This window comes from Astyanax mexicanus, chromosome 2 (assembly GCF_023375975.1).
Source record: "Astyanax mexicanus isolate ESR-SI-001 chromosome 2, AstMex3_surface, whole genome shotgun sequence".
NCBI classification, from domain to species: domain Eukaryota; kingdom Metazoa; phylum Chordata; class Actinopteri; order Characiformes; family Acestrorhamphidae; genus Astyanax; species Astyanax mexicanus.
The window spans coordinates 54,562,545-54,574,683 of NC_064409.1; the positions used below are offsets into that span (position 1 = coordinate 54,562,545).

Consider the following 12,139-nt stretch of genomic DNA (forward strand, 5'->3'; position numbering starts at 1 on the left):
CAACGTTGAAGGACGGTTGTGTGCCAAGGGTTAATGCTGTGTGTGAGTTTACATTATTACTTTACCTCTGACACCAAACATGATTAAAAACTGAAAGAAAAGACGTAGACTTTTCCCAGGACCGGCTCATTTAGACAGGTTTCTGTGTGATGGCGTCAAATCAGGTAAAATATTTTTTAAAGAGAGTAAAACAAGTCTGTTGTTAAATAGCAATGTATACATATATGCACTTTATTAATAAGGGAAAAAAATGTTTTTCTTCATTATGTTAACATTAACATATAAACAGATCTTGTGCTTTACACGCGGCGACGTGTCTTATTCCATCAATAAACCCCGTTATGTATTGTATTTATTTATTTTACTAGTAATGCACATATGCATCATATGTCTCTATTTTTTTTGTTTACAGTTTAACATCATTTTAATTTCATCATCCTTCCACAGGAATAGACCAATAGTAATGCTTCAAAATTACTTAAATGATTTTTAAATTTAAGTTTATATGTGCAATTTAGGGAATAGAGTGTGTTTGGGTAGCATAATCTTTACATAGGCCTGTAATCTTAACACAAAAAGGGGATTCTTGATTGGGATAGTGAGCATCACTTTTTCACTTCTTCCCCCAGAAACAGGCATGTTGTCCAGTAATGAACTAAGGCTTTTTGAAGGGCAGGGGCAAACAAAAAAAGGACATCTACTGCATGGTATGGGTCATGTACATTCTATAGAGGGGGTTTGGATGAAACTGAAAACGTAAATTGAGAGAACATCTGAATTTAACGATATAAATTAGTTTTTTTTTTTGTTGCCTAGACTTACTAATCTCATTTTGAGAGCACAAATACGGCACACATCATCACATTTACTCCACTGTGTGGCAGCTGTAAGAGAATCCTATACATCAAACAACAAAACATTGTGTTTTCTACTAGGAAGAACACTCTTTTCAGACACTGTCTGGTCTAGAAGTGGCATAGAAGACACTTTATACTGGCACCTTGTTCTGATGGGCACTCATAAAAACACATTATCAAATTGTCATGATCTAGAAGGTACATCATATATTGCAAGTAGGGGGCACCCTAGTGGGCACATGATCACTTTTTCCAACCAAAAGGGCAGCCAATAGGACACTAATTTTTGCCATTCTTTAGCAAAGTCAATATAAAATAGTTTGAGGTTTTCTTTTAGATAAGTCTGTTAAAAAAATGATGTATAGGTCGGAAGGAAGTGAAAGCCAGTTTAAAAACTACAGCTTGTGTCTTTTCAGGTAGTCTATGTCCTGGCTGATTACTTTCATTTTTATATGTGTGGAATGAGATCCTAAGGCATGGGTACGAGATCATTAAGACATGGCCACGACTTATTAAGGTGTGTGTGTGTGTGGGGGGGGGGGGGGGGGGGCGAGTTAATTAAATCATAGCCATTAAGGCGTCCTTTTGTTCGACAGTTAACAAAGCAAGCAGCTCTCAGGGGCTGTGCACAATATGAATACATAAGGAACCTAAACGGGTATACTGTATACTGTCTGTGTTTCAGACAATCAGCTTTTAGTATTTGAATTAAGTGTCTTTTTGCTTGTCTCACTGCAAGAAACTCCAAAATATCACCATAATTCATTCCAAGATGAAAATAAAAGGAAACCAGTTCACTCCCCATTTTCTTACAAAAGATTATTTATGGATTAAAGGAGCATTGACGTAATATTTAGTTTCTTCATGCACATTAATTTCTAGAAAAGCAAGCTTTATTATTCTTTGGCTATGACTTAATTATCTCGTTTCCATGCCTTAATAAGTCTTGGCCACGCCTTAATGATCTTGTTCCCATGCCTTAGGATCTCGTTTCACGCATATATATATATTTTTTTACATAATGTCACTTTAGGGGGTCCGTAGGGACCTATAGTTGCAGACAGCAAATTTAAAGCTTGGATAATTGATTCAGATTATAAGTTCCAATTCTAACTGGTAACAAAAGGTTTTATTTCAAGTAATCTGGAACATTTCTGATATTAATTCCTTCATCATAAAATGTTGAAACAGTGTAAAGTAAAATTCATAACACACTGTAAAAAAACAAAAAATGTCCAAAATTGAGCTTTAATAAAGTCAATAAAGTCGCAGATGTTAACATTAAAAACACTTTTTATTTCTAACACTTAAAACACACCTGTGCACAGTTGGCACAGATGCACAATAGACAATAGAAATATAGCCTACATCTCTTCTTAAAATTCAGTGACAGATTCTTTTTTAAGTAAAACAGAGCTGGACATCAACAACATACAGTAATAAACACAACTGTGCACACAACTGATCATTACTTTCATAAAAGAATTAAACGTCAGATCTATATCATTATCAAACAATGCACGACTAGCATCTTATCCTCGCTTCAGACATTTGGCCGGCGTGTACCAACAAAGATAAAGCCACAGTGCAAAGAGCGGATCAGAGCATTATTACATTTTTGATCTGGATGTGTACCAGGCCTGTGACACTGTGACTCTGAAGCGCTTTAGTTAGTTTGTGTTGTTCTTCAGCAGTGCCTACATGTAGCTTCCATCACCAGCACCTCAAATGTTCACAGTTAGAACCAGCATTGTTGGACATTAATTTACCAAATCACTGGACATCAAATGAAGTACAACAAAGATCCAGATGTGTGAGCTGTCCGCGGGTGCTCTTTGAACTACACTGTACAAGCATACTGTAGTGACATCAGTAGAGCTAAGCCTGGACACGAGGAACTGGGGGAGAAACAGCCTTGTCCCGAAAAAATGTTTACTCAACATTTAATACATTTCTAAGTCAGGCGAAGTGAAACATGGGCAGCCAGAGTTGATTCATTAACCGTCCTCTTCATCACTGTCCCTCATGCTGATGCCTTGCAGGCCGTCTCCAGCTGACACCGCTGCCGTGGCCTCTTCTATAGTAAGCCGGTTGTAGATGGTCTCGTAGTTTTTGTTGTTTAAGGTGCTGTCCAACACTCCCTGCAGCCGGAAGTCCCGGTAGGATTTCTGTAACAGAGTGTAGATTAACAACATCTAGAATAATACTGATGATGTTCTGATTTACGCACATTTTGTGTGTCCAGAAGACAAGCTGGCGTTACCTTGACTATCTTGATTAGGGTTTTAAGCTGATATACATGGAGCTGCAGGTCCAGTCTGTCAGTCAGCCACACACACACTGCCTTCATGGAGGTGTTGTACCATTGCTGTGAACACAACAAAACAAATTGTGCTTATAGGAACGATTTAAGAAAATTGTTAGATATGTACAGTTTTTGTAGCACTCTTTAAATGTTTCTTAAAGACATGAGCTGATGTTGAGAGTCTGATGTCAGTAGGGACAACATTCCACACTCTGGAAGCATAAACTGCAAAATCCTGATCACTCTTTAACTTTCATTTGTGAAACAGTCAGTAACCCTTGGTTGAAGGACCTTAGTGACCTTAAGTGACCTCTTAAGTGGACATAAAAGCTCGTAAATATAAGCTGGGGCCTCATTAAGTACAGCTTTGCAGGTCAACACTAAAATGTTAAAATGAATTCTGTATCTCACTGTATATGTATTTAAGTATATATGGGAAAGATGTTTGCCTTTAGCTTCAAACACTCTAAATGGTTCTTTTCATCTTTGGCACAGAAAATTTAAACATGTTCTACTGTAACTCCAGCAGTCATTTCCACCATCATATTCAGTCTATCAGAGAAGAGATTAAGCCCAGAGAACTGAACAGCATTTCTGCATACAATAGATATTTAGCTTTCTCACTCAGATCACATTTGTTGATGCAGCGGCAGCCTGGTTTAAGTGACAATAGTTTTCCTGAAGTACTTTCGAGCCCCCGTGGCTGTATTCAGTACAGCAACATGACAGTGTCTCATGCCATGCCGTCTGTGGGCTTGAAGGTCACATTCAGCAGCAGAGCCTGGCCTTGCCCTACACGGACTGAGATTCCTCTGGATTCCCTGAATCTTTTCACATCAACATGTACAGTACATTGTAAAAGACCTAAATTCTTGCGTCGAGAAAACCTTTTTTTGAACTAATTGACAATTGTCTCGCTTAGTTTGGCACAAAGTGGTGAGCTGTGACACGTCTTTTGGCAAAGGACTGAGCTTTTGATGGAAGCCTTTTATACCCGGTCATGATACTCTCACCTGTCACAATTAATCTGCTTCAGTTTTACAAATTTTCTAATTTTATCCCATTCTCTCCCCAACTTAGAATGGTTAATTACCCCACCCGCTCAGTAGGATTGATGTAAGATTCTCGTAAGGTCTCTCAGACTCTGGCTGCTGCTGCTGCTGATTGCGAGATCCGGGATTAGAATTTCAGCGCCTTAGTCCAATCCTCATGTGACCAGAGGTGCCCAAATTTTTGTTGACCTTAGGAAATGTTCATTTACTCCCTTATTTTAAAGAAATCATATAAATCAAGTAATTACTAACTTAATGCAACTTCTTTCACTCTAATTTAAAAGAGACACTCCACCTGAAATCATAAGCATTCATCATTACTGAGATAAGATGTCTGGTATGCAAATAAATGTTTCAGAAATAAATTAAATGAGATGTTTCTTTGTATGAAATGGTGCATTATAAAGAAAATAGAGTGGTGTTACAGGAATCAGTCATACTGATTAGTGAACCTAATCGTGTCTTTTGAATATTTAAATATGATGCCGATAATTGCAAAAGTGTGTTACATCTAAAAAAATAGAAAAATAAAAAAATAAATAAAACAAAAAATGACCCTTGTAGTGTCCTGCATGTAAACATATATCATGAATGTATTTCTAAAACATGTTCAGAAATTTGCTATGAAGCAGCATTTGTGGTATCAGGCTGCATAATTATAACTTTTTTTTTTAATTCAATAACTGTGTAGTAGCTTTTAGAAGCACAAAACTCTACAGACTTCTGCCTCTCATCACCTCTTTCTGATTTTAAGTCAGACTGAATATGTTTAATTGGCTTTTCTGTTTTTCTAAACAGTTCAGTTCTGCAGAATCATCATCCTCGTCAGTGCTAACCACAAGGTTACTCTAGTAAGTAAGTATACATCACCTATCTTTAAAATACCTTCCATCATCAAAGTAAGAGTAAATGGTGGAGATTAGAGCCAGATGGACACTAGTATGCTACTTTATTTACATGTATCTTTTAATTCATTTTAATTAACTTCTACTACAATTATGGCTATGTAAGCATATAGCATAACACTTTAATTGATTTAATGCTGTGTCCATTCTTCATATTTAAATTAAAATAATGGTTATCATGGCCATGACCACAATGATGTCTACATGTTTGTCCTCAGAAGCAAAGTCACAAAGTCTCCCTCCTCATCTTTACAAACTGCTCACTACACAGCACACCCTAGTGCTGCGCTGCTCACAGTGGACAGCAAAGCCTTTTACCATGATGGGCTGGTAGAGAGGTCAGGGCTAGCCCACCTCCTGCCATGCTCCCCTTAACGAGAGCAGCCAATTATACTCAAACCTGCGGCTGCTTTTTACGATTGTGCGCTCCTGAGCTTAATGAAGATGCTCATCTGCCTGCACCTACACCTGCACCCACACTAACACACTCACTGAATCAAACATTCACTGTGAAGAATAACAGTATTACATTTACAAACCCTCCACAATTACAGTGGCTCTGCAGTCTACAGAGTTTTAGTCGAAGGCAATCTGATGTACATATAATGCCTTAAGAGACAGGCTTCTTGCTCATCATATTTGTTTTGATGAGCAAATGTCTATGTATGTAGTGTGGGTGTTTCATCTACCTGGATTTGTATTAAAAGTTTTGATATAGAACACAGAGAGTGTGTCTGAAAGAACTTAACGGAATTTAAGTCAGTGATTTATTTGACTTTTATGATCAAAATCTCTTACATTCTTATACAGTTATAGAATAGCATTATTGAAGCTCATTCCACCGTCTGCAGGACAACAGAATTGTCCAGATTTGAGACCTGCACAGCCTTGATACATTCTTATGTTATCAGAGCCCTGTCCTTCCCTAGGCACAGTGAGACAGTTTAAAGTAATGTAATAACACAATAAAATATAGCAGCAATGCATTCACAGACTTCTGTATGTATTGTTAAGCATACGTTATATATTGTTGCTGCTACACAAAAACCTTGTAATAGCAACATTACAAAAGAAGAAAAAATGTTTTAATGGAAGGCAATGGATAAAGAATTCTATTGGTCTAATTCATTTTGACATATTTTAACACAATGTAACAACTGTCAGATTCAATAAAAATGTTTAAAAAAAAATTACAAACAGCGAAGATGGAGCTACAGGCATTTTGCGTGACAGTGATGACATATGACCTAAGAATCAGAGTTGAGTCCATCCCATGAACATTTCAGTTAAGCACCAGCTTTTGAAAGCGCTAATGAAAAGATTGTTAGTTTCTCCATTCGCTTAACATCCTTCATTTCAGGTCTATGACAGTCAGCGGAGCAGAAATGATTGTGAACACTGCCAGCACTCATCTCTGAAGCAATCAGCAATACCACCTCCTACACTTAATTGAATGCAGACAAAATAGAAAGCAGAGGTTGTCCTTAATTGAGGCGCTTAGGCGGGAGACAGAAGCAGGCGGCTTGTGTGATGAGCTACTAATTTCTGCAGGTTAAGGGGAGCGAGCAGCATTTCTGCATCTCGCTATCAGTCAGGCACGAACACATTACGGAGAACATTTCCTTCCTGTGTGGCAATAATCACACACTTAAGTGTCCTCTTGTCTTGATCATTAAGGAGGCAGTGAAGGGCGTGTGTGGCACCTGTGGCCAGGCTGAAGGTCCCTCGCCATGCGCACCTCATCACACTCTTAATCAAGCTGATATACTGCTGCCTGCAAGGGCATGCGGGGTCTGATTTTTCCACTGCGTGGCTCAGTTTTATAACTGTATTCTCTGAAAAGTGGTGATATAAATCACTCATGTTCTGCATATCAACTCTACCAATCTGTACAAGAACATAAAAACTGTGTGCAAAAATAAACAAGAATACAGGCATGTGGACAGATCCAGGAGCTCTCTTTCTTTCTCTCACAGCCTGGCTGATGAGGAAGCTTCTGCCGTGACACAGCCAGACCCCCACTCTCAGCTCCCTCTCTGCGTGCATGACTGGGTGTGTGTGAGGCGCATTAGGAAGCATGGGGAGCGAGTGTGAGACGCATTAAGCATTCTGCCTGCCTGTCTCCTCGCTGCCGCTCTCTCCGACCTCGCCGCGGCTCCGCCAAATAAAGAGAAGAGCCCCAAACACAGCGTCTCTTCAATCTGGCCCTGCACACAAAGTTTCCAAACACAATATAGACACATGCTGCTGAAACTAGCTGTTGGATTTGTTTCTGCTGCGTCCCGGCTTTTCTGTTTTTTTTTTCGCTCGATTGTCAATATAAACAAGTCATCGTCTTCCTATTGTTCCACTTTGTATTGTGTATTAGTGAACGGCCTAGCATGTACAGAATATTGAAGACAGAAGAGTGTAGACACACATGCGGCACACACACACATACACACGGCATCCCCTCAGCATAAACAGGTCGACAGGGGCGCAGGGTGAGTGGACAGACACTGGAAATGGTCTCAATGGGGGTGATGAGTGCTCTTGAAGAGGCCTCATTGCCTCTTGCACCAAAAACTTTCCACACCTCCCACTCATTCAGTTCTACAATACAGAGAGGGGCCAGGAGCTGGGAGCCTGAGGGAGGAGGAGTAGGAGGTTGTAGGAGGAATTTAGCAACAAGGTTATGTTCAAATAAAATATGGAAAATGAAATTTTAGTGTTTTTTTTTTTCACAGTTTTCAGAATGAGTGTTAGTGCCTTTATTCTGATTTCTGAATGTTCCAAAGAAAGAAATCATGATCAAGCCAATACAAGATGTGAGCATTTAAGCCAGAACAAAAGCATCTATTTCTTAACAAAACATATTCAGTCAGGACAAAGGACTCTTAACATTAACACCGAATATATTTCCAAAAAAAAAAAAAATAAATAATGTATTAACACAAAACAAAGACTAAATGTATCTCTAAAGGCTCATTGGTCAAACACAACCCATTTTCTCCTAATGTGATTGTTCAAAAGTGTCTTTTACAGGAAAGAGCAGTGACTACAGCATAAAATAGAAAGCAGTAGCTTTCTTAAGATGCGCTCTGAGCCATGTGTCTATGAGCAAGTCCTCAGAGACCAGAGCAATCACAAGCAAAATGGAAGTGATCCCTTAAGTAAGGCTGTTTGGCCTTTACTGGCCCTGAAGGGCCACTCGCCTCTCCAGTTTAGATCAGACTTCCCGCAATAACAACCGTGTTGAGTAGCCATTACAGAGCTTCTACCAAGACATCAACCTCAACTGTTCAATCAGGTAAGTCATACATCCTGAAATAGCCCCGGTTCTATAAATCACGCTTACATAAGTCAAAGGAATCGGTGTGCATCAATAGCAACTAACATATTACATCGTCATGGGCATACCAAATCCCAGTCACTCCAGTTTCTTTGCTTATTACTTGGAAATTTGTTAACAATATTATTTCCTTCACTATAAATATAACCATTCCAGATGTATGATTACTACATCACAGTGCTCTCCAACCCTTTTTTATGAGAACTACCTTCTTTTAACAGAATTTATCTCCGAACCAATTCTAACACACCCCATTCTGAAGCAGTAACTAGTGGCATCAGGTTGTTTGGGTTAGGGTTGGATCCAGAGCCTACAGAGGAAGCAGGTTTGGGGACCACTGGTGTATGTATCCTAAATGTTTAGATGGTAGAGCTGTGTGTTGGAAAGAACCTGGTGATATGACATGATTCATGATACCGGTGTTACGATTCAATATATTATGTTACACTGCAATACTGTTAGCAAGGCAATATATGGCAGCTTTTATTAAACTAAATTTTAGAAAAACTGTCAGTTCAAAGGACATGAGGGGACAAGACTGTTGACAATTTGCATATCTGTGTACATTTTATGATTAAATCAGGCAAGCCATTAAGAATGTGTTCATATTTCCAATAATGGCCTGCTGTTTATTGCTTGTAAAGACAATAAAAAAGTTCAGCTCAGATATTGTGTTGGAAATAAATAATCTAATGAGTTATTTGTATTGTTTACACCTACAATGATGTTGTAATAAGTTGTTCTTCATACTGGACAGTAGTTCACCTAAAAACCTGAATGTCCATTCCATTTATTTACTATTTATTTATTTAGTTATTTAAATGTTATCTGGGTTCAGAGCTTTTTCAGAAATGTTCTTAAACTCTCAGTTGAGGAGCAGCTGTTGTGTTTTTGCATTTGTTGAGACTGAGCTGACTGAACTGAGTATGTGACGGGGAAGCACTCCTACCACCTTGTGCTTCACTGTGTAAACACACAGGTTGTGCCAGACAAGGAAAAAGTGTAAACTTTTCGGAAATGGATCACTTGCTGACAGGCTGATGGCACTGATGGTTAGATATACCAGGTATGTCTTGCTGTCTATTATGATATGTGTCATGTCTATAGATCACTCTAATCCTGACATGCAGCCCAGATCCTGTCAGGTTGGAAATAATACTGTGGTTGTGCGAATCAATACAAAATCACGAATCCTAATATCGCAAAACTCATGTGTATCAATACCTGTTTTTCCTTAAACATGCAGTATAAGTGAATGCTACTGCAAAGGCATATTGACACTATTCCGTGTGTGTGTTTGTGCGTGTTTTTGCAGTCACTTACATCAAAGATTTTCTCAGTGTACATCTCGTCATTGACTCGGTCTCTGAGAATGTCCTGATTTTGCCTCACAAATGTAATGTAGGTGTCTGCTAGATCCATACCAGGTTTCTAAGAGAGGAAGAGGAAAAGGAGGAGATGAGCACTGAGGGAGAAGAGATTGGTTTCAGACATAGCAAAGCAAACAAACCAGTTAATTGAACGTTTTACAGATAACCAACAAAACACCACACATCTTTGCATGCAAGGACAACTTTAACCAAGGCCTCAAATCTAATATGTAGGTGCTTATTGGTGGTCAGCAATGTTCAATCAACTTAAGAGAATTAAGCCCATTCAAGGCCCTGGGCAGACAAACTACAACCTGAATCTGAAGTCACACTTAAATACCGTAGAGAATTCCTGCCTGCAGTAATGCACCTTGAAGTGAAAAAGACATCTAAATCACTACAAATATCTCCCATCAGCCAAGTTAAAAACAATAACAGCTTGAAATACCCCTGAAACACTAATGCAGCGTCAAAGCGATGCTCTCGGTTTACCTGAGTGCCAAACAGAGGAAAAAACATTCCTATTCACTGAGGAGGAAGAGGCTCTAATACTACTGTAATTGCTCTGACACCTTTCACACCCATTTCTCAGGGGCTGACAGCCTCAGGGCAGAGGCAGGCTTTTTAGCACGCCACGTTCCCTCCTTCTCTGTGTTTAGCATGCTGGGAGATGCAGGAAGGCAAGCAAAGAGGAAATTCCCTCTCGGATATTTAAGAGAGAACTGGAGAAATAACTAGAGGAAGATATCGGAGGACACATCTCTCAGGTGTGTAACAGCTTGATCGACCCAACACACAGCTCCAGAGGTTTGCAGGATTACACACACTATCGACAGACCTCTGCCAGTAATCACAGTTGATACACTGTGTAGTGTTCCTGTGACACAATGTCAGGACATGGCCTTCATGGGTGTGACTAGGGCTGCTACCCGTCCTGTAAAATACAGAACGTCCTTTATTCGGCAATTAAATGTTGCATCCTGTATTAAACCAATATTTAAAGTGATTTGTTGATCATATGTAATGATCTATTTATTTGGTGGGCATCCCTAAGTGTGACCTATATGTAATATTTTATATATGTACCTGTGTAAAGGTATTAGATACCTGACAACGTATCTACGTATCTTGCACATTCTAATAAATACACAAATTAATTAACAATAGAGTAAGTCAGTATTTACAGTACCATTCAACACTATATAATCATTCTACAAAACAGTCAATCAACCTTTTTTAAATTCAGAGTAGATTGAGGGTGGCCATTATTTGCAATGAAGTCAAGTCAGAACAAAAAATATATGTTTAAATTGAAATATGACGGCATTCATAAAACTAAAAATAGGATAAAGAGCAAACAAGATACATATAAAGTTACACAAAGTTAAATCCAACGATATACATGTAATGTTCAAAACAGAAAAATGTTATAAAACAGAAAAATGATAATAAGTGAAGTGTTTTGTTGTTTCTAAAATCAACAGTCATTCTCCAAATTCGTATACAGCACCTTTAATTTTCACTCAAAATGAGCATTTAGAAGTAATTCACTTTTAGGAGTTTTCAATGTGAAAGCTGCTAAAGCTGCTAAAGCTGATGTACTCAGAAAAACATCCAGACCTCAACATCACTGGCAGTTTTCAGACCTCAACATCGCTAAATGTGGGATTACTTGGACGGAGTCTAAACAGTGTCTAAGACCGAAATTTGGAGGTGTGGAAAAAAGTACCTGCAGATTTCTGTAAACAACTGAACACAATTCTCCAGAATATTATAAAAGCTGTAATAAACTTAATGGGTCGAAACAACAAACTAAATTTCAAGTCATTAATTTAAATTCAAAATCTAATGCTAACTACAGCACACAATAAGTCTGATTGGGCCTCGAACATTAACTTTCCTGTTTCTGTGTCTTAAAAAATGTGGTGGTGTGGCCCACCTGTTCCTGTACAGGAGATCATTTGTATGACTGTGTGTGTGTGTGTGTGTGTGAGAAAGGTGTTAATCACTGGCATATCGTTGCCTCTGCTGTCACCTCAGGTATCCTAGTAACCCACGGCAGAGCTGCACCAGGAGGCCTTTTAACCTGTTCCCTCCCTCTCTACTCCCACCCTCTGTCTTTCTGACAGGGTGAGAAAGTAATGTGACACAAATACATGCTCATGCAACACACACACCCACACACACACACACACACGCACACACACACAACAAACCCCACTGGCCCATCGACTATGTTATCTGACAAAAAACAGCACAGCAGTGTTTGAGCCACAGCCGTCGGAACAATGCAAGAGCAGCCTGGGACAGGGAGTGTGT

At 39.0% G+C, this 12,139-nt stretch overlaps 1 protein-coding gene across 9 annotated transcripts in view; it reads right to left on the minus strand.

The window, feature by feature from the left end:
• Positions 1–2,089: 2,089 nt before the first annotated feature.
• The window catches only part of cadps2 (Ca++-dependent secretion activator 2), a 189,862-nt gene continuing 179,812 nt past the window's right edge, over positions 2,090–12,139 (minus strand). For all 9 annotated transcript variants that reach the window (XM_049474587.1, XM_007246561.4, XM_007246566.4 and 6 more), the window contains 3 exons: positions 9,774–9,881; positions 3,121–3,225; positions 2,090–3,025 (listed from right to left, as the gene is read on the minus strand). In XM_049474587.1, the coding sequence (XP_049330544.1) occupies positions 2,855–3,025; positions 3,121–3,225; positions 9,774–9,881 (384 nt within the window). In that variant the 3' untranslated portion in view covers positions 2,090–2,854. The remainder of the gene's footprint in view (positions 3,026–3,120; positions 3,226–9,773; positions 9,882–12,139) is intronic.